The sequence below is a fragment of the Cervus canadensis genome, chromosome X (genome assembly GCF_019320065.1).
Source record: "Cervus canadensis isolate Bull #8, Minnesota chromosome X, ASM1932006v1, whole genome shotgun sequence".
Classification (NCBI taxonomy): Eukaryota; Metazoa; Chordata; class Mammalia; order Artiodactyla; family Cervidae; genus Cervus; species Cervus canadensis.
In genome coordinates this window covers 141,884,832-141,907,842 of record NC_057419.1, presented here as the reverse complement: position 1 = coordinate 141,907,842, position 23,011 = coordinate 141,884,832, and the positions used below count along the sequence as shown (strand labels likewise).

The window sequence follows — 23,011 nt, the reverse complement described above, 5'->3', positions numbered from 1 at the left end:
GCCCTCATTTTATTTGCCACTTTTCCTTCAGCATCCCTTGGACTCAGAGAGGAAAAAATAAATAAGCTCCATTGTTTATGACCTGTGTTGTTTTTATGAGCATGCTTGTGTTTCATATACCAAGTGGTCTCTGAAGAAAACCCAGTCTGCTTGTGAGGAACTTGCAGAACCATTCTAGAAGATGGAAAGCAGATCTTTTTGGGTCTCAGGGACCTAACACACTGGATCAATTTGTAGTTGTCTTTTGTTCTGCCATTTTTATTGTCCTTAGTATGAGACAGTCTGCTATCTTCTTATTAGAAAGACAATATACAGGGACCTTGAGGGTATTAAACTGAGTGAAATAAATCAGAGGAAGACAAATACTGTATGATCTCAATTATATGCAGAATCTTAAAAAAAAAAAAAAAAACAACTCATAGAAAAAGAGACCAGATTTGTGGTTATCAGAGGCAGGGGGTGTGGAGGTGGGGAAATTGGATGAAGGTGGTCCAAAAATACAAACTTCCAGTTATAAGATAAACAAGTCCTGGGGATGTCATGTACAACATGATGACTGTAATTAACACCACTGTATGGTATATTTGACAACTGCTAAGACAGTAGATCCTAAAAAGTTCTCATCACAAGGATAAAACCTTTTATTCCTTTTTTGTATCTATATGAGATGATAGATGTTCACTGAACTTACTGTGGTAACCACTTCACAATATATGTAAGTCACATCACTATGCTATACTCCTTAAACTTATGCAGTGCTTTATGCCAATTACATCTCAGTAAGATTGAAAGGAAAAGTAATAAATTCTGCAGAGAATGTTAAATAAACATGATCAACACATACACCCCCGCCAAAGAAAGACCAGAGAGTGCCAAGCCTGAGTAAGCAACAAATATCCATTTTCTCCCTGGCCCCATCCCCACCCATTCATTAGTTGAAAGGGTATCTCTTTGACTGAATAATGCACACATTAAGAAACCCTGGGGATATATGTGTATATATATATATAGCTGATTCACGTTGCTGTACAGAAGAAACTAATGCAACATTGTAAAGCAACTATACTCCAATAAGAAACAAAAAAGCCTGGGGAGACTGCTGCATGAGTGCTCAGTCACTTCAGTCATGTCCAACTCTTTGCGACCTCATGGACCGTAGCCCATCAGGCTCCTCTGTCCATGGGATTATCCAGGCAAGAATACTGGAGTGGTTTGCCATGACCTTCTCCAGATCTTCCCAACCCAGGGATCGAGCATGCATCTCCTGTGTCTCTTGCATTGGCATGCAGGCTCTTTACCACTAGCACCACCTGGGAAGCCCATATCAGTTATTAATTCTGACTTTTTCCCTCCTTCCTTCCCATGCCTTTTCTCCATAGTAGCTGGATAAGTCAGTTTTTTTCATATTGTTGGGCAGCAAGATAGCATTATCTTTGGAGGTGCACAAATTATACCTACTACCCACTGTCCCATCGACAGAGGGACAAAAGGCAGTGGCCATGGGAAGTCAGGAACATGTAGGAAGGCAGAAGAGCTGCTGTTCTGCTGCTCTGGCCTGCTGAATACACTTAGACAAGTGGGCAGAATCCAAAAATTAGTGCTTCTGAAAAGATGTTCAAGAATCACTTGTGTCAAAATCACCCAAAGAAGCTTGTGAAACAATGCAGATTCTAGAAGCGCCTCCCTCCCATCCCCACAGTTCAGTTCAGTCACTCAGTCATGTCCGACTCTTTGCGACCCCATGGACTGCAGCATGCCAGGCTTCCCTGGCCATTACCAACTCCCGGAGCTTGCCCAAACTCATGTCCATCGAGTTGGTGATGCCATCCAACCATCTCATCCTCGGTCGTCCCCTTCTCCTCCTGCCTTCAATCTTTCCCAGTATCAGGGTCTTTTCCAATGAGTCAGTTCTTTGCATCAGATGGCCAAAGTATTGGAGTTTCAGCTTCAGCATCAGTCCTTCCAATGAATATTCAGGACTGATTTCCTTTAGAATTGACTGGTTGGATCTCCTTACAGTCCAAGGGACTCTCAAGAGTCTTCTCCAGTACCACAGTTCAAAAGCATCAATTCTTCTGTGCTCAGCTTTCTTTATAGTCCAACTCTCACATCCATACATGACTACTGAAAAAACCATAGCTTTGACTAGACAGACCTTTGTTGGCAAACTAATGTCTCTGCTTTTTAATATACTGTCTAGGTTGGTCATAGCTTTTCTTCCAAGGAGTAAGAGTCTTTTAATTTCATGGCTGCAGCCACTATCTGCAGTGATTTTGGAGCCCCCCAAAATAAAGTCTCTATCCATTTTTTCAAGTCTGAAGTGAGACCCAGGCTTCAGCATTATGACATGCCAGGCAAGTCTAATAAGGTCTTGAAGTTTGAGAACCTCTGATGTAAACAAATCTTAAGTAGTTCCCTGGACATCATTGGCCATGCTCAACCTCTCTACTCTTCCTGATTTTTCTTACTGTTGCCTCTTTCTGGGAAGTTCTTTCCCTCCATCTCTGCCTGGAGAAATCCTGCCAATCTCTCAAGGCCCAACTCAAATACAACCTCTTTTGTCGCTCCTTCCCTGCTTCCTGGTCCCCAGCTGCACACAGCTGGGGACTGCTCGTGAAGCAACAAGACAGGGGACTAGTTGGTATCAGTAATGGAATGTGAGGGGAGTTGAGAGCATGAGGATGAGAGATCTGGATGGAGCCAGTGCCTAGGTTGTGAGCTTTGCCCTGATGTTTAGCACTGAAATTTGTCCACTCGAGCTGTGGTTGTTTCAGGGACTGGAAACTTGCATAACCAGTAAAAAAGTAACACTCATGAAGTCCTTGAGAGGTCAAAGCAGCAGTTTCCCCCACCTAGCAACATAATCAGTGGAGGAATTAGTAGTCCTTTAATCCCTGGAAATGGAAGTGGGTGAGGGGGCAGACCTAATGGCTGCTCAACAGACAACTGCCAAGTGTTCAGTGGGCAGGAAGACCTGTTTGTAACACCCACTGAGGGGGCTCTTGCAGTCTGGGGCTATTGGGGGGCATCAGTACTAGGGTACAGGGAGTGCTGGGGGCAATGGATGGGCAAGGAGCAGAAGGGAGGGAGAGCTCTGTTTGGCCTTGATGTTTTGGGCTGAGTTTGTGCGCTTGGATTGAAGTTACCATAAAGGCTCTAAACTACACAAACGAGCATCAAAGTCATTCCTGGCAGGCCCCAAAATGATTAAAATTGGCTCCCCTCTAGACCACTGCACATGCACACAAAGTTGGAGGTGAGGGCCTGGCGGAGGATGGTGATACTCACTGAGGGCACTTTCTCTACTTCAGTGCCTCTGAGAGATTGTGGCAGGTATGGCCCCTTCCATATTTTGAAGATTCCTGTGTATTTTTTAAATGAATGAAGACAAAAATGGAGTTACAAAAATGATGATATATTTCAAATGCTTACATTCTTTAAAAATTGCCCTGAGACAAAACCACAATACAATGTATGATGCCTGCTGAGGTCCAGAAATCTGCATTTTTAACAAATGCCCCATATGATTCTGATGCACACCAACATTTGAGAAGCATGCTCTGAATTTTACCAGAAGAAAGCAGTCCAAAGTGAGGAAGACTTCCCTTGAAATGCCAGGGAAACGAATTGTCCCACCTTGACATTTGTGCATTTCATGGCAATTTGTATTGCCATGGGGCCCAAGACTCCTGGAAGTAGTTGTTCTCCTTAAAGGCTATGGTTAGTTCTGCTCTGTGATGTCTGTGCCTGCTACTCTCCCTTTGCATTATGTTGTAAAGCTTTCTAGTTTGCTAGGGCAAGATGGTTGCTGGCAGGAGAGCTGAGAGAGTGCCTAAAAATTTATAAAAAAACTGGTAAGAAATCAGTATTGTGGTTTGATTGCAAGAAAAATAACCTTGTGCTTAGATTTGTTGAGAAATGTGAAAATGAACAGACACATTCCTTTGACATAGCTGCAGTCATGTGTTCCAAATCTGAGCAAGTCAACAATGTTTGAAAGTATGATCTATATTACACTAGCAGTGAGAAAGGAGCTAAATAGAAGTCCTCACCTGCTTGCTTTATAGCGGCTGATGATATCAAAGACAATGAAGGCCATGATTACATGAGTAGAACACACGTGTAAGGATGTGTATCACTACAATCACATTAAGGTAGCACAAAAGTCCTGAAAATTTTGGAAAGTTGGAAGAGGAAGGACCACAGCCTATGATTGTGTAGGTTTTGTCTTATACAAAAGCACCCAGCAAGGGGATGATCTTGGAGAATATTGAAAAGTTATAGTTGGGTAGAGACAGTAGGGCCAAGTATGGGAAAGGGCATCATCACCACACATTGAAAAATTTAAAAAGTCTGTGTCTGATTTGTCTATCACATAAGATAAAAGGCCAGCTCATACAAGGTGAATGAAAATCTCTTGCACATCATACATTTAGGGAGATTTAGACAAATATGACTACAATAACCATGTCTGTAATCATGCAATTCAAAGCAGATCAAGGATTGAAAATAAATTTCCACGTGCTGAATTATAATGTTGTCCATATTGTTCATTGCTAAAATCCCAACTCCTCACACCTAGCAGGCAGTCAATATATGCTGGTTGAATGAATGAACATCTGGATGAATAAGTATCTTACTCATTACTTTACAGCTCACACTGTTTAACCAATCCTCCCAGGTGGTCTGCTATGTCCCAGTCTTCATGATTCAGGTGCTACCTCTGTATTCTAACTGTGTTCTGTGTGGCATTCATACCACCATTAGAGGACAGTCATCTTGCTATACCCAGCATCTATCAGAATATCTGGAATATAGTAGTTGTTCAAAATAATAATTAAAAAAATGAATGATGGGAATGTAAATTGGTACAGGCACTATGGAGAACAGTATGGAGGTTCCTTCAGAAACTAAAAAGAGAGCTACCGTATGACCCTGCAATCCCACTCCTGGGCATATATTGGAAAAAATGAAAGCTCTAATTTGAAAAGATATATGCACCCCAATGTTCACTGAAGCACTATTTACAATAGTCAAGACATGGGAGCAACCTAAATGTCCCATTGACAGAGGAATGAATAAAGAAGATGTGGTATATACATACAATGGAATATTACTCAGTTGTAAAAAACGAATGAAATAATGTCATTGGCAGCAACATGGATGGACTTGGACTTAGAGATTATCATATTAAGTGAAGTAAGCCAGAGAAAGACAAATATTATATATAACTTATATATGGAATCTAAAAAATAGTACAAATGGACTTATTTACAAAACAGAAACAGACTCATGGACATAGAAAACAAACATGCTTACCAAAGGGGATGGGAGGGGAGGGATAAATTAGGAGTATGGAATTAACATATACAAACTACTATATAAAAAATAGATAACAAGGACCTACTGTATAGTTCAGGGAACTATGTAATATGTGGTATGAAACTATAGTGGAAAAGAATATATATATTCTTATGTATGTATACATATATATACACACATATATACATATGTATAACCAAACCACTTTGCTGTATACCTGAAAAATAATATTGTAAATCAATGATACTTTAATAAAAATAAAAATTAATTTTTTAAAAAAATTAATGAATAGGTATACAATGAATTTATATGTGATAAATGAGTGGGAAAATATCAATGAGAGGACAATTTGCAATAACTTCTCTGACAAATTATTTCATAGTAAATCCCAATGTGAGGTCACCTGAGCACAAGGGGAATGAAATGGTATCAACTGGGGTCCTTGAGCTGTTTTTAAAACATTTAGAAAAAATTATATCCTCACCTGATTGGAGTAGGTACAATGAGTGGGCACCAGAAAGATTCTTAAGCTAAAATAAAAATGCCTGTGGTTTACAATTCGGCCCATTGCTTGTTTCTATTCTTTGTCGAAATCATTAGACATTTAGAAAACTGTTTTTTAAAAGACATAACTGCTTTTGGTTAAAACACAGACAAACAAAAAGCTAGCCCACACAGGGATTTAAAAAAATTAAAAGTAGTAAAGCCATTGCCCAGATACCAGGACATTTAGCTCAGTTTATTAGAAAATAGCCAAATACCCATAGGAGCTATATCATCATTCTCCCTTTTCAAATGTGTCTAGAGATGACAAGAACCTAGAGACCCTGTGTTAAAAAATGACTCACTTCATTTTACAAAGTTCTTATTGAATATCTACTGTATTTTAAGAGCTACAGAAATATTCCACAGATAAAAGACTGCCTATTCTGGGCTATCAAAGGGTAAAATGAAAATTCAAAGTTTGTTTTTGGTATTATAGGCTCAGAAATGTGGAAGAAGGAATGAACGATTATATAGTTCTTACTACATACCAGGCAGTAGTCTAGGCATTTCATACTGACTTCTGCAGCAATTGGGCTTCCCCTGTGGCTCAACTGGTAAAGAATCTGCCTGCAATGTGGGAAATCTGGGTTTGATTCCTGGGTTGGGAAGATCCCATGGAGAAGGGAAAGGCTACTCATTCCAGTATTCTGGCCTGGAGAATTCCATGGACTCTATAGTCCATGGGATTGTAAAGAGTCGGACATGATTGGGTGATTTTCACTTCACTTTTTCTACAGTAATTCAATGTGGTAGGGACTTTTACCCTACAGATTACAGTCATTCAGTTTCTCAATTTCTGGTAAGTAATACTGTGGCAGCTTCTGAGATGGCCCCCAGTGATACCCACTTCCTGTTATGTGAATCCATATTCAACCTTTTTTTCTTGAGTATGAGCTGGACCTATGGATTCTTAACAAATAGATTATGGCAAAAGTGATGTCACTTCAGATATTAGGTTATAAAAAGACCATGACTTTTCTCTCACACACCCTCTGGGGGAAACCTGCTGTCATTTTATAAGCTGGTATGGAGAGGCCCACTCTGGAAAGAACAGAGAGAGATCTCTGACCAATAGCCAGCAAAAGACTAATGTCTTCAGTCCAGCAGCCCACAAGGAACTGAATCCTGTCAAAACCATACAACCAGCTTGGAAGAAAATGCCCCTCAGTTCAGGCTTCAGTCGTAACCCTACCTCTAACCAACAACTGGATTATACCATTGTAACAGATCTTGAGCCAGAGGCAAACAAATTGCCGCACCCAGATTCCTGACCCACAGAAACTTTACAATAATAAATATTTGTTGTTTTAAGCCACTAAATTTGGAGACCTTACTAAAACTTACCAAATAATTATTAAATGTACCAGTTACTATCTTACATAGAGGCACTTTGCTTAACCCAATTATTCTAAACAAAGTTCTTGAAATGGAAAATAGAAATGTTATTAACTTTAATGCAGCTTAACCATTTCTTTATGAATGCTTTCTTCTCATCATATGTTTTAAATATAATTTTACCAAAATTTTCAAGCTTCAGATTCAGCAATTCATTGAAAAAAAATATCTGTCAGAGAGCCTAACAAGCAAAGCCAGTCTCATTTCCAAATCAACTTGCTAAATCATATTTCTTTTGTCTCAAAAAGGATGACTTCATTTTTGCAACTCAATAAATATATCAATACTTAACCCTGTGATGATCATTTCACTTGTAAATCCTAATACCAGAATGGACGAATTAAAAGATAGATAGCTTGAGCATGCAGGATTGTTATAAGTTTGTTATCTGGATGAAATAAAGTGAGTTCAATAATTTTTTTAGCACTTTTTGTTTTGCTTTTACAGAACTCTGAGTGAATTATTTTGTCTTTAATAATAGTTGGGGAATGGAGAGTTGAGGTGGTTAAAACTGTCATCATTCATGCCATCCACTATGCTGCTGTGCTGTGCTTAGTCGCTCAACTATGTCTGACTCCTTGTGACTCCATGGACTGTAGCCCACCAGGCTCCTCTGTCCATGGGGATTCTCCAAGCAAGAATACTGGAGTGGGTAGCCTATCCCTTCTCCAGGGGATCTTCCTGATTCAGGAATTGAACCGGGGTCTCCTGCATTGCAGGCAGATTCTTTACCAGCTGAGCTACCAGGAAAGAACTGCCATCCACTATAAATTATCTCAAAATCCCAGCATCAGACTGTTTCTCATGCCAAATTTCATCCTTAATTCTTAAATAAGCAAAATATATGAATCACCATTTCTCCAAATAAGATATACAGATTGCTGATGAGCACATGATAACATGCTCAACATCATTCAGCATTAAGGAAACATAAATCAAAACCAGAATGAGATACCACTTCACGCCCACTAGCATGTCTATGATAAAAAAAAAAAAAAAAACATGGACTGTGGCGAACTTTGGTGAGGATGTAGAAAAATCAGAACTCATACATTGATGGTAGGAATGTAAAATGGTGCAACCACTTTAATAAATAGTATGACAGTTTCTCATAAAGTTAAACATAGGGTTACTGTATAACTGAACAATTCCATTCCTAGGTACGTCCCCAAGAGAATTAAAAAAAACATATATCTACACACAGACTTGCACATAAATATTCACAGCAACATAATTCACTAATATTAATAGCAAAGTAGAAACAACTCAAACAACCATCAGCTGATGAAGAGATAAACAAAGATGTAGTATGTCCATACAATGAAATGTAGTATTATTCAGCCATAGGAAGGAATGAAGTATTGATAGTTGCTACAACATGGATGGGGGGTTTCCCAGGTGGCACAGTGGTAAAGAATCCACCTGCCAGTGCAGGAGACGAAAGAGACATGGGTTTTATCCCTAGGTCAGGAAGATCCCCTGGAGCACAGAATGGCAACCCGCTCCAGTATTCTTGCCTGGAAAATCCCATGAACAGAGGAGTCTGGTGGGCTACAGTCCATGGAGTCACAAATAGACATAACTGAGCAACTGAGCACACACAACATGGGTGAACCTTGAGAACATGCTAAGTGAAAGAATCTACACACAAAGGACCAATATTATATAATCCATTGATATGAAATGTTCAAAATAGACAAATCCATGGAAACAAATGTAGATTATGGGCTGATAGGGGCTTTGGGGAGGGCACCAAGTGCTGGGAATTGACTGCTAATGGATACAGGGGCTTTTTAGGAGTGATGAAAATCTTCTAGAATAGATAGTGGTGATGGTTGCTCAACTCTGTAAATCTATTAAAAACTACTGAATTGTACAGTTTAAAAGATGAGGAGAGCAGCATTGCTATCTGTGAAATCTAAGAAATCACTGCCTAACATAAAGTCATGAAAAGTATTCCTATGTTTTCTCCTCAGTTTATTTTTTGGTAACAGCTTCATTGAGATATAATCCAGATACCATAAAATTCATTTTTGGAAGTGTACAATTCACATTGCCTAAAGGTACAAACTTGCAACTAGTAGTAAGTCCTGGAGATATAATGCACAATATAGTGACTAGGGACAATAATATCATACTGTAATCATCAAAATTGCTAAGACACTAGATCTTAATTACTCCAGCCACCAAAAAACAATAATTATGTGATGTAATAGAGCTACAATGGCATATCACCATGTATAAGTGTATCAAATCAACAATGTTGTACACCTTAATGTTATATGACAAATATATTTACATTTTAAAAAAGATTAGAACAGCAAAAACATGTATATCAAAAGAAAAAACACAGAAATTGGGCTACATGAAAACAAAACATATGCAATTACCATAGAAAGAAATTATATTACAATAGCTATCAAAATATTTTCAAACATGGTAATATATGTGCTTCTTTATTAGCTCATGAAATAAAATTTAGCAGTGGGTTTAATAAGTACCTTAAATTTAATCTAGGGCTTTGTTTCCCCTTTGAACCGGTTGCTCACTTAACCCAAAGCCATTTATTCCCTCCTAGAGAACATAGAAGTATCTCTGATTTATCCATTAAGAGCTGGTTAGCACTGTTCAGATACAGGCAATAGGCATCTCAGAAATCAACAGAATCCTCTATCTACTTCAGTAGTTCTGAACCATTTAGGGGAGGGCAGACTTCTTTGAGAATATGATGAAAGCCCAGGAAAATTTAAAAACCCCAATATTTTATATACAATTTTAATAGACTCACTGAGTCCATTACCTTCTTTCATAGAACCAGGTTTACAAATCTCTATTCTGCTTGATGTCATTTTTGATCTGCTAATCCTTTAATATCATAGCTAAGCACTACTACCTTGGAGAGCAAAGTGCAAACCTTTGTGGAATATCTGAAAGACCAAGGAGCAAATTCTAGTTATCACTGACAGACTGAATGTTCACTCAAAAACCACCCTAAGACCAACAGTGTAAGATATAGGTCTCCTTTCAGAGTTATCATATTAAATTGCTTAAAATGTCTAGTTTCAGCAAAAAATTACAAAACATACACACTCACACACACACGCAAAGAAGGTATGGTTTATACACAGGAAAAAAGATGTCATAGAAATTGTCCTTGAGGAAGCCCAAATGTTGGTTTTATTAAAGACTGAACTAGCTATTTTAAATATCTTCAAATAACTAAGGAAACCATCTAAATAATTAAAGAAAAGTTATGAGAACATTGTCTCATCAAATAGAGAATATTAATAAAGTGATAGAAATTGTTTTTTAAAAGGATCAGATTGAATTTCTGGATTTGAAAAGTGTTGTAAGAGAATGAAAAATTCACTAGATGGGCTCAACAGCAGATTTCAGCTGGCAGGAAGAAGTAGCAAATTTGAAGATAATTCAATTACCATTGTCTAGACTGACGATCAGAAAGTAAAACAGAATGAATAAAAACAAACAGAACTTCAGAGAATTTAATGGTGAGACACCATTAAATGCCCAACATACACATAATGGGAGTCCCAGAAAAAGAAGAGAGGAAATAAAGAAAGAACTGGAAGGATATTTAAAGAAATAATGAATAGTTATATTTCCAGTTTTTTAAGAAATCTCCACACTGTTTTCCATAGTGGCTGTACTAGTTTGCATTCCCACCAACAGTGTAAGAGGGTTCCCTTTTCTCCACACCCTCTCCAGCATTTATTGCTTGTAGACTTTTGGATAGCAGCCATCCTGACTGGCGTGTAATGGTACCTCATTCTGGTTTTGATTTGCATTTCTCTGATAATGAGTGATGTTGAGCATCTTTTCATGTGTTTGTTAGCCATCTGTATGTCTTCTTTGGAGACATGTCTGTTTAGTTCTTTGGCCCATTTTGTGATTGGGTCATTTATTTTTCTGGAATTGAGCTGCAGGAGTTGCTTGTATATTTTTGAGATTAATCCTTTCTCTGTTTCTTCATTTGCTATTATTTTCTCCCAATCTGAGGGCTGTCCTTTCACCTTGCTTATAGTTTCCTTTGTAGTGCAAAAGCTTTTAAGTTTCATTAGGTCCCATTTGTTTATTTTTGCTTTTATTTCCAATATTCTGGGAGGTGGGTCATAGAGGATCTTGCTGTGATTTATGTCGGAGAGTGTTTTGCCTATGTTCTCCTCTAGGAGTTTTATAGTTTCTGGTCTTACATTTAGATCTTTAATCCATTTTGAGTTTATTTTTGTGTATGGTGTTAGAAAGTGTTCTAGTTTCATTCTTTTACAAGTGGTTGACCAGTTATCCCAGCACCACTTGTTAAAGAGGTTGTCTTTTTTCCATTGTATATCCTTGCCTCCTTTGTCAAAGATAAGGTGTCCATAGGTTCGTGGATTTATCTCTGGGCTTTCTATTCTGTTCCATTGATCTATATTTCTGTCTTTGTGCCAGTACCACATTGTCTTGATATCTGTGGCTTTGTAGTAGAGTCTGAAGTCAGGCAGGTTGATTCCTCCAATTCCATTCTTCTTTCTCAAGATTACTTTGGCTATTCGAGGTTTTTTGTATTTTCATACAAATTGTGAAATTATTTGTTCTAGTTCTGTGAAAAATACCATTGGTAACTTGATAGGGATTGCATTGAATCTATAGATTGCTTTGGGTAGAATAGCCATTTTGACAATATTGATTCTTCCAATCCATGAAGACGGTATGTTTCTCCATCTGTTTGTGTCCTCTTTGATTTCTTTCATCAGTGTTTTATAGTTTTCTATGTATAGATCTTTTGTTTCTTTAGGTAGATATACTCCTAAGTATTTTATTCTTTTTGTTGCAATGGTGAATGGTATTGTTTCCTTAATTTCTCTTTCTGTTTTCTCATTGTTAGTGTATCGGAATGCAAGGGATTTCTGTGTGTTAATTTTATATCCTGCAACTTTACTATATTCATTGATTAGCTCTAGTAATTTTCTGGAAGAGTCCTTAGGGTTTTCTATGTAGAGGATCATGTCATCTGCAAACAGCGAGAGTTTCACTTCTTCTTTTCCATCTGGATTCCTTTTACTTCTTTTTCTGCTCTGATTGCTGTGGCCAAAACTTCCAACACTATGTTGAATTGTAGTGGTGAGAGTGGGCACCCTTGTCTTGTTCCTGATTTCAGGGGAAATGCTTTCAATTGACCCAGCAATCCCACTTCTGGGCATACACACTGAGGAAACCAGATCTGAAAGAGACATGTGCACCCCAGTGTCCATCACAGCACTGTTTATAATAGCCAGGACATGGAAGCAACCTAGATGCCCATCAGCAGATGAATGGATAAGGAAGCTGTGGTACATATACACCATGGAATATTACTCAGCCATTAAAAAGAATTCATTTGAATCAGTTCTAATGAGATGGATGAAACTGGAGTCCAAATTAGCCTCCAACTAATAAAAAAATTAGAAAAAAAAAAAGAAACTGGAGCCCATTATACAGAGTGAAGTAAGCCAGAAAGATAAAGAACATTACAGCATACTAACACATATATATGGAATTTAGAAAGATGGTAATGATAACCCTATATGCAAAACAGAAAAAGAGACACAGAAGTACAGAACAGACTTTTGAACTCTGTGGGAGAAGGTGAGGGTGGGATGTTTCGAAAGAACAGCATGTATATTATCTATAGTGAAACAGATAACCAGCCCAGGTGGGATGCATGAGACAAGTGCTCGGGCCTGGTGCACTGGGAAGACCCAGAGGAATCAGGTGGAGAGGGAGGTGGGAGGGGGGATCGGGATGGGGAACACATGTAACTCCATGGCTGATTCATGTCAATGTATGACATAACCCACTGAAATGTTGTGAAGTAATTAGCCTCCAACTAATAAAAAAATAAAATGAAATAATGAATAAATAATTCTCAAAAATAGTTACACATCCACAAACTCAAATATTTCCTAGTAAGATAAACACACAGAAAAAGCCACATCTTAGTCAAACTCTCAAAGACCAAGAAAAAATCTTGAAAGGAGGAAAAGATAGCTGATTTCCATCCAAAACAATGGTCACTAGAAGTCAGTGTGATGACATATACAAAATGTTTAAAGCAAAAGACTGCCAACCAAGAATTCTCTATTCAGCAAAAATATCCTTAAATGAAGGAAAAATAAAGACATTTCTCAAGTACACAAAGACTGACAGAATTAATGGCCAGAAGGCACATCCTATAAGAAATGCTAAAGAGAATTCTTCAGGCTGAAATGAAAGGACAGTAGACAATACAAAAAACAGAAACAAAAACCCAAACCAACCCTCTCCTCAAAAAAAAAAAAAAAACCCACAAAGAAGTAAAGAGCACCAGAAAAGGTAATTAAAGGTAATTGTATAGATAAATACAATACAAATATTATGGGGGTGGGGAATTTTTTCCTATCTACTTTGAAAGATAACTGCATAATTCAATAAGTACACAGGAGTGTTCATAGGCTTATAATCTTTAAATGTGCCATATATAAAGTAATAATTTGTGTATCAGTAGTAGCACAAATGAGGGAAGGAATGGAACAGCACAGTTTTTGCTATGATTTGAATCAGGTTTGTATTAATCCAAAGTAAATTGTATTTTAAGATGTTAATTGTAATCCCTGGGGCAAGCACTAAGAAAATAAGTTTTTAATATAGTAAAAGAAACAAGGGAATTAAAAGATATATTAGAAAATATCTATTTAACATAAATAAATCAACAGTGGAGAAATAGAGGGACAAAAAAGATATGCAACATACAGAAAATGGAAAATGGCAGATGTAAATACTACTTTATCAGTAATTACTATAAATGTTACTAGATTAAGAAAACCAGTTAATTGGCAAAGATTGCCAGACTTTTAAGAAACACACATGATCCAACTATATTCTGTCTAGAAGAGATACACTTTAGATTCAAAGATACAAGTAGATTGTAAGTAAAAGAAAGATTTTTTGGCTGTGCCATGTGGCATATGGGATCTTATTTCCCTGACCATGCTCCCTGCATTGGGAGTGTAGTCTTAACCACTGCCCACCAGGGAAGCCCAACTGTAAGTAAAAGACTGGGAAAAGATAGATGGTGCGAACGGTAATCAAAAGAGAGCTAGCTAAGTGGCTATACTAATTATCAGACAAAATAGAATTTAAGATAAAATTTGTTATTAGAGAAAACAAAGGACATTTTTTTATGATTAAATAATGTATTTATCATGAAGATTTAACAATTATAAACACATTTCCACCTATCTACAGAGCTGAAAAATACATGAAGCAAAAACTGACAGAACTGAAGGGAGAAATAGAAATTCAATAATACCAATACCAATAAGTGGGGCGTTTATTACCCCACTTTCAGCAACAAACAGAAGTAGACAAATGACCAAAAAGGAAATAGAATACTTGAACAACACTATAAACCAACTAGACCTAATGGACATCTATCTATACAACACGCCATACAACAATAGCAGAATATACGTTCTTCTGAACTGCACATGGAACATTCTCCAGGACAGATTATATGTTAGTCCATAAAATGTCTCACTAATTTTTTTAAAGGACTGAAATAATAAAAAATATATTCTGCAAATATTAGATATCAATAGCATAATAAAATTTGGGATATTCACATATAAATGGATAGCAGAGAAGATACTGCAAAATAACTACTGGTTCAAAGAGGAAATCACAAAGGAAATTAGAAGATACTTTGAGATGAATTAAAGGGAGAGTACAGTATATCCTAAATATCCTGAGAAAGAAATTTATAATTGTAAAAGTTCAAATCAATAACTTAAGTTTCCACCTTTTGAAACTAGAAAAATACAGTAAACTAAACCCAAAGCAAGCAGAAAGAAAAAAACATAGAAAATTGTTTATTAGTAAAATATTTATAAATTTAGTCCTCCCATAACTTTGAGTTACAATTCATTTTGAGTTAATTTTTGTATACGGTGTGAAGGATCAAGATTCTCTATTTTTTCCTCCTGAAAGTCCAACTATTCCAAAGTAATTTGTTGAAAAGATTATCATTTCCAAGTTGAATTGCCTTGACACCTTTCTTAAAAGTCAATTGCATATATGCCTGTAATTATGCATATGCACACATTTATTTTTTGACTTTCTTGTTTTGTTCCATTGATCTTCAATGCCAATTTGTTCTTTTTCAAAATTAACTACATCTTTTAGTTACATCTTTTACATCTTTTGTATTTATATATAAACTTGAAAGCAGTTTGTCAGTTTCTTCAAAAATGCCAACTGAGATTTGACTGAAATTGTATTGAATCTATAATCAGTTTGGAAAGAATTGCCATCCTAACTATATTTAGTCTTTCAATTCATGAATATGCCATTTCTTTACATTTATTTAAGTCTTCTTTAATTTATGTCAGTAATCTTTCACAGTTTCCAATGTTAAAAAACACATATTTTTGTCATATTTATTTCTAAGGATTTTATATTTTAAATGATACTTTTAAAAAATTAATATTTTACTGTTCATTGCCAGTATATAGAATACAACTGATTTGTATCTGGTTCTGTTTAATAAATTTTTCTTCATTATGTATCAATTTTCCTGTTTCTTGGCATTTGTGATAAATTTGTATTGGATGTCAGACATAATGAATTTTACCTTATTGGATGCTGGATATTTTTGTATTGTTTTAAATACACTTGAGCTTTATTCTGGAAATAGTTTGACCTCTGAGGCTTGCTTTTAAGCCTTGTTGCTGCTGCTGCTAAGTCGCTTCAGTCATGTTAGGCAGGACTAAATACACCATTAGTCTAGGGAAGTTCTGTACAATAAAAATTTTATGCAAGTCACAAATATGTGCCACATATGTTACATTGTCTAGTAGCCACATTAAAATATAGTGAAAAGAAATTGGTAAAATTAATTTTAATTACATATAAATATATTACATATATAATGTATTCTATTGATACCCAAACCAGGAAAAAAGTACAGAAAATTAAAAAAAAAAAAAAAGCCTGTAGACCAATATCTTTTATGAACATAGACAAGGAAATCCTCAACAGAGCATTAACATATTTGAATCCAGCAATATATAAAAAGAACATACCATAACCAAATAGAATTTACTCCAGAAATGCAAAGTAATTCATCATATTAATAGTCTAAAAAAGAAAAATCCTATGGTCATATCAATTTATATGAACAGAAAAGGTGTTTAACAAACTTCTACTCTGATGGTTTTTTTTTTTTAATGTCTTAGCAAAACTGGAAAAGAATGTAGTGTGCACAACCTGAACCACAAAACCTATAGCTAACTATGTGGTAAAAGACAGAAGACTTTCTAAAATCAGTAACAAGGTATATCTGCTTTAAGTACTTCTATTCCATTTTGTATTTTGATTCCATTTTGTAAAATTGATCCTAGATAGTGCAGTAAGGAAAAACATTGAAGACGTACAGATTGGAAAAGAAGAAATAAAACTGTCTCATGATTCCGTATAAAGTAAACCCTAAATAATTTATTTAAAAAATTTCATAGAATAAAAAAATGAATTTAACAAGGCCACAAAATACAAAGTCAATACACAAAAATCAACCATATACTAGCAATGAACAATTAGAAACTGAAATTTTAAAAGACAGTACCATTGTAAATTGTTGTACGTAAAATGAAATACTTAGGCATAAGCTTTCATTTTAGGCAAAAGGTTAACAAAACATGTATAGATAGGACTTACACATTGAAAACTACAAAACATGGATGAAAGAAATGACATATGGTGTTCATGGACTGGAAGACTCAGCAGAATATACTTTGACTCAGCAGAATATACTTTCACTCAGCATAAGATTTTCAAGTTTCATCCATGTTGCAGTATGTATCAAAACTTCATTCCTTTTAAAGACTGGATAATAATGATAGTATACCACATTTTGTTTATCCATTTATTGGTGGATGGACATTTAGATTGTTTCTACTCTTTAGCTATTATGAAAAATGATGCTGAACATTTGTGTACACGTTTTTGTGTAGAATGTGCTTTCGTTTCTCTTGGGTATGTAGCTAGGAGTGAAATTGCTGGATTGTATGGTAACTCTATGTTTAACTATTAGAGAAAATGCCATATGGTTTTCCAAAGTAGCTGCACCATTTCATGTTCCCACCAGTAGTGTGTGAGGGGTGCAAATTCTCCAGATTCTAACCTAGTAGCTATTCTTCTATGAAAAATAGTTATAGCTATCCTAGTGGGTTTAAAGTCGTATCTCATTGCAGTTTCAATTTGAATACTCTTAATGACCAACAATGTTGGTCATTTGTGTCTTTCTGCAAATGTCTATTCAAGTGCTTTCCCCTTTTTCAAATTGATTTGTCTTTTTATTATTGAATTGTTATAATTCTTTATATAGTCTGGATACAAGTCCCTTATCAGATATATGATATTTCATTACTTTCTTTTGTTCTGTGGGTTGTCTTTTCATTTTCTTTATGGTGTCCTTGACATAGTTTTTAACTTTGATCAAGTCCAATTTACCTATTTTGTTCTCTTGTTCCTTGGCCTTTGGTGTCTTCTCTAAGAAACCATTGTTTTATCCAGGGTTATAAATATTTACTCCTAAATTTTCTTCTTAGAGTTTTATACTTTTTATCTATTAAATTTAGTTCTGTGATTCATTTTGAGTTGAATGTTGTAGGTGGTGTGAGGTAGGAATCCAACTTTATTCTTTTGAATGTGAATAGCCAGTAGTCCCAGCATGCACAACTGATTGACAAAGGTGCAAAAGCAATTCAATGGAAGAACAATAGCCTTTTCAGCAAATTGCAAATGAGCATCAACAGGCAAAAACAAAACAAGAAAAAAAAAACCCTCAATGTAAACTTCACCCCTTAAGGAAAAATGAACTCAAAATTGATCATAGAGCAAAACATAAATGTTGCAACTAGAAAACATGTAGAGGAAAACACTAGAGGGTAAGGTCAGTGTAAATTGAATTTTTATAGCTACTGACATATTTCCCTCTGTAGAAGCAAGTAGAACTTTTAGAATGAGTCATGGGTGCATTTTGTATTTTCCCATCCCCCATCTTTGAACTTGTCTTTCACAGGATCATGCTGATATTGAGTGGAAGTTTGCAAGGACGAAGCTCTGGATGAGTTACTTTGACGAAGGTGGCACCTTGCCACCTCCTTTCAACATTATCCCCAGCCCCAAGTCATTTCTATACCTTGGCAACTGGTTCAACAACACCTTCTGCCCTAAAAGAGACCCTGATGGTAGACGAAGAAGGCACAACTTGAGAAGCTTCACAGTAAGGCCTTTAAAAATTGTCTCTTTGTAAACACAAATGTTTTCTCCTTTCCCTCCTTTGTGACATTCCCTATTTCGAACATCATAAAACTACTCCAACCTACAGATGCTTTGGGGGTTTGTCAAGCAGCAGCTCCTGTGTCATGTTCCAGTCCTAATATTTAAAAATATATTTGAGTGGATGGGCTGCTGTGACACTGCTGATATAAGCTCTCTGTCCATTTTCAATGACAGGAACGCCATGCTGACAGCCTGATACAGAACCAACATTACCAGGTAAAGCTTCTTTATATGAACTAAGCATAATAGTTCTTGGTCAGTTGTGTGACCTTGGATAAGTCTCTTACCCTCCATGAGCCTCAGTTTCCTCATCTGTAAAACAGGGATGATTAAACTTAACTCAAAGTGTAGTTGTGAGAATTGAGTGGTGAGTACGTATGTATTTGTGTGTGCATGTGTGTCCTGGCAGTGTCTGACATATTGCATTAAGTGGTAACTATCATCATCACTGGTTCTAACACAAAGCTGAGTGACTATATGTATACCATTCCCAGGAGGCTAAGTTAAAGGAGGCCATCCCTGTAAAGGAGAAGAACAGATTAACTTTAATAAAAAATATCTTGACTATATAATTAGTGGACATCGAGATCAGCAGATTTTGTGACACTGAAGAATGATTTTCTCAACTTTATAAAAGGAAGAAAAACTCTCATCTTACTAGGAGGGTTAAAGTTTAATCCAGCCTGAAGGGAAAGGATATTGACTGTGACCATTCAAGGATTACTCTACTCTGATTATTCTATTAATGTGAATCATGTTTACCTTATGCCTGGGTGGGAAAATTTTCTTTTGGGTGAATTTGATCTCACTGGCCCACTCTGCCAAATTTGGACACATAGTAATTCTTCATTTAGCCAGTGGACTTAACTGGGGGTTTTGTAGAAAATGGTTGGATCCTGTGAGAACTTTCCATTGCAAAGACAGTCTAGGCATATTTTTTTTCTTGTATATGTTCCTTATTGTCCAAGAAGGAAACTGAATGCCTTTTCATGTTTTTGTTTAAATTCCAGGAAGTTATCAGGAATTTAGTCAAAAGATATGTGGCAGCTATGATAAGAAATTCCAAAACAAATGAGGGACTAACAGAAGAAAATTTTAAGGTAATTTGGTCATAAAGTGGTTTAATTTCTCATTTCATATTTCTTAAGCATCATTTAATCTTCACAGTGTTTGAAGTTTCTGGTGATGGAATTTCAACTGCCTATAATACAGTAAAACTAGTTACAGTTCTTCCAATAGATGAAGATATTTTACCAATGTTTGTCACACCACCACAGTCAGCTTTATGAATAATAAAAAATACACAGTCTTTTAATAGTCTGAGTGTTTCTCAGTGTGGGAATGGAATGCTTTAAACGATGTGGCAAGGATGTGTAAGATTTAAAGGTCTTTACTTAAAAGATATGATAAAGACCAAAATATCTATTATTAAAACTTAACATTTATGATATCCTACCATTACACATTTTTGCTTGTCACACTGGAATGCTATTGGCATCTAGTGAGTAGAGACCAGGGTTGTTGCTAAAAATCCTACAATCCACAGGACAGATCCCCTTAACAAAGAATTGCCACACTCAACATGTCAACTGGTTGAGAAACCCTATCCTAGAACACATATACATTTTCTAAGGAGTACATGAAGGCTGTTATCCTAATTTAGACATAACTTACCAGTTGAGGGCCTGCTACATGCCAAACACTCTGCCAGGTAGTTGGAGCACAGTGATGAGCAAGATATAAGCAGCCCCTACTCTCTCATGGAGTGACACACAATAAAGATAGAGGGTGATGAATGACGGAGTATTCTAACAGGAACAACACAAGGTACTGTGGAGACATAGAAATGGGGGGACACCCAGCTGGGACCTGGAGATTTGAGGTAGGCTTTTCAAAGGAAGCCATGTTCAAGCTGAGGTCTGAAGGAGAAGCTAGTTGGGTAGAAGAGTGTTCCAGAGAGAACAGCAAATGCAAAGACTCAGAGGCAAGAGAATATGTCCATACAGGTGGACAGTGGCAAGCCTGGGGAAAGAGTAGAAAGATATGAAATGGGAGAGATGAACACATACCAGGCCTTGAAATACCTTGTAGTCTGTAGTATGGCATTTTTCCTTTTTTATAAGGTCAGTGACAAGTTACTAAAAAGTGTTAAGCAAAAGAATGAAATCATCGGATGTAAGCTGTTCAAAGATAGTTTTTAAAAGAGCAATCTAGTATCTAGGCAGCCAGTGAGAGATAGAAGACATTTCACAGGGACTTAGATAAACAGGGTCCCCTGTCCCAAAATGGGGCTTCCCAGGTGACTCAATGGTAAAGAATTGGCTTGCAATGTAGGAGACATGGGTTTGATTCCTGGGTTGGGAAGATCCTCTGGAGGAGCAAATGGCAACCAACTCCAGTATTCTTGCCTGGGAAATCCCATGGACAGAGGAGCCTGGCCGGTTACAGGCCATGGGATCACAGAGTGGGACACAACTGAGCACTAGTCTCAAAACAGTAGTCTCATCACCTGACATTCCACTTTCCTAGTTTTATTCCTGAGTCCTAAAGCTTTTCTTCTTCTGTATCTTTCTCTATGCAGATGTCGATGATAGCCAATACCCTATATTCTAATACCTTCATTGTTGGTTAACATTTCAGTCTGTTGGTGTACTCCTGATAGGGAGGTTCTGAAATCAACTTTACCAATTGCACATTTTTTTCCAATGGCCAGCCCTGCCCACAGATTTGTTACTATGTTCTTCTTGTGGTGGAATAATGTGAGATGTTTCTGGTAGTTCATATACCTTGTGATTTTCTATGAGACAAAAATCTGGAACATTCCAAAGTTTCTTAACATAACGTGTCATCTCTCTTGCCCTAGGAATTAAAGCAGGATATCTCCAGCTTTCGATATGAAGTGCTTGACCTCTTGGGAAACAGGAAGCACCAAAGGAGAAGTTTTTCCACTAGCAGCACTGAACTCTCTCAGAGGGATGATACCAATGATGGCAGTGGTGGGGCTCGGGCCAAATCGAAGAGTGTTTCTTTCAATGTAGGCTGCAAGAAAAAAGCCTGCCATGGGCCACCTCTCATCAGGACTATGCCAAGAGTCGGTGGTGCCCAAGGCAAGTCAAAAGCTGAGTCATCAAGCAAACGATCCTTCATGGGTCCCTCTCTCAAGAAACTGGGTCTCCTATTCTCCAAGTTTAATGGTCATATGTCCGAACCCAGTTCAGAGCCAATGTACACAATCTCTGATGGAATTGTTCAGCCACACTATATGTGGCAGGACATCAGATATTCTCAGATGGAGAAAGGGAAAGCAGAGGCCTGTTCTCAAAGTGAAATTAACCTCAGTGAGGTAGAATTAGGTGAAGCCCGGGGCACTGCTCAGAGCACTGAATGCCCTCTAGCCTGTTCCAGCTCTCTTCACTGCGTTTCCAGCATCTGTTCCTCAAATTCTAAACTTTTAGACTCCTCAGAGGATGTATTTGAAACATGGGGAGAGGCTTGTGACCTGCTCATGCACAAATGGGGTGATGGACAGGAAGAACAAGTTACAACTCGGCTCTAAGTCAAGCCGTTATCACGTGTCCTGGAACTCAGAAAATTTCTCATTTCTTTGCTCTCAGAGGTGACATAGAATATGATTACCTCACTGCCCACCCCCCCCCCCACTAGACAGGAGAGTGAAACTCCTATTGCTTTCACCATCTTTTATAGCTACATTAATTTTTTTTGTTCTTGTTATTAGTATTACTATTATTTGCCTTTTTATACCTATAAAACACTAAGTCCATTCCACAACCAACTGAAGGGGTGTTTGCCCCTAATCAGCAGAGGTGCAGTCGGGTGCTTAACCCTTTGGCTTTGCTTTTCTTACCCTTGCTTCCTTGAAGCTCCAGGTGCCACTTTGCTACTGTCGCTGCCGCACAGATTCCTGACCTTCCTTGGGATCTCACACCATTTCCCCACAGGGCTGAGGGCTGTGCTCAGCAGTCCCCACCAGCTATCAGACGAGGCAAACTCACCTGCCTATGTTTGTTGCCCTTCAGTGCTCCACGCTGCCCATTCTGGTTCAATGAACAGCATCAAAGGGAGACTGAATAGACTCCAAAGAATTGTCAGCTTGTGGTTTCTAGGTATAACTGGCTTTCATGTTTTTGTTTTAAACACTACAACTTCTCCTTATTGTGGGGGCTGTTGAGTTTTTTGTTTCTTAAAGATTTGTGAGTTTCCTAATGTATGCCAGTGACTATTTACCCCCATAGTATATGTCATATCTAATAAGTTAGTGAATTCCTTTCCTGTGTTTGTGTATTTCAGTTAGCTTACTACATCTTAAAATTTGATAGTATCAAGATTAGTATTTAGGATGTGGACTTTTTTAAAAAACGTTTCCTGCACT

At 37.1% G+C, this 23,011-nt stretch overlaps 1 protein-coding gene across 1 annotated transcript in view; it reads left to right on the top strand.

Moving 5' to 3' along the window:
• Positions 1 to 22,568, top strand: part of TRPC5 (transient receptor potential cation channel subfamily C member 5) — a 164,090-nt gene extending 141,522 nt beyond the window's left edge. The window contains exons 7-10 of the mRNA XM_043458785.1: positions 18,359 to 18,562; positions 18,796 to 18,837; positions 19,632 to 19,721; positions 21,485 to 22,568. Of these exons, the coding sequence (XP_043314720.1) occupies positions 18,359 to 18,562; positions 18,796 to 18,837; positions 19,632 to 19,721; positions 21,485 to 22,177 (1,029 nt within the window). The 3' untranslated portion in view covers positions 22,178 to 22,568. The remainder of the gene's footprint in view (positions 1 to 18,358; positions 18,563 to 18,795; positions 18,838 to 19,631; positions 19,722 to 21,484) is intronic.
• The last annotated feature ends 443 nt before the right edge of the window (positions 22,569 to 23,011 follow it).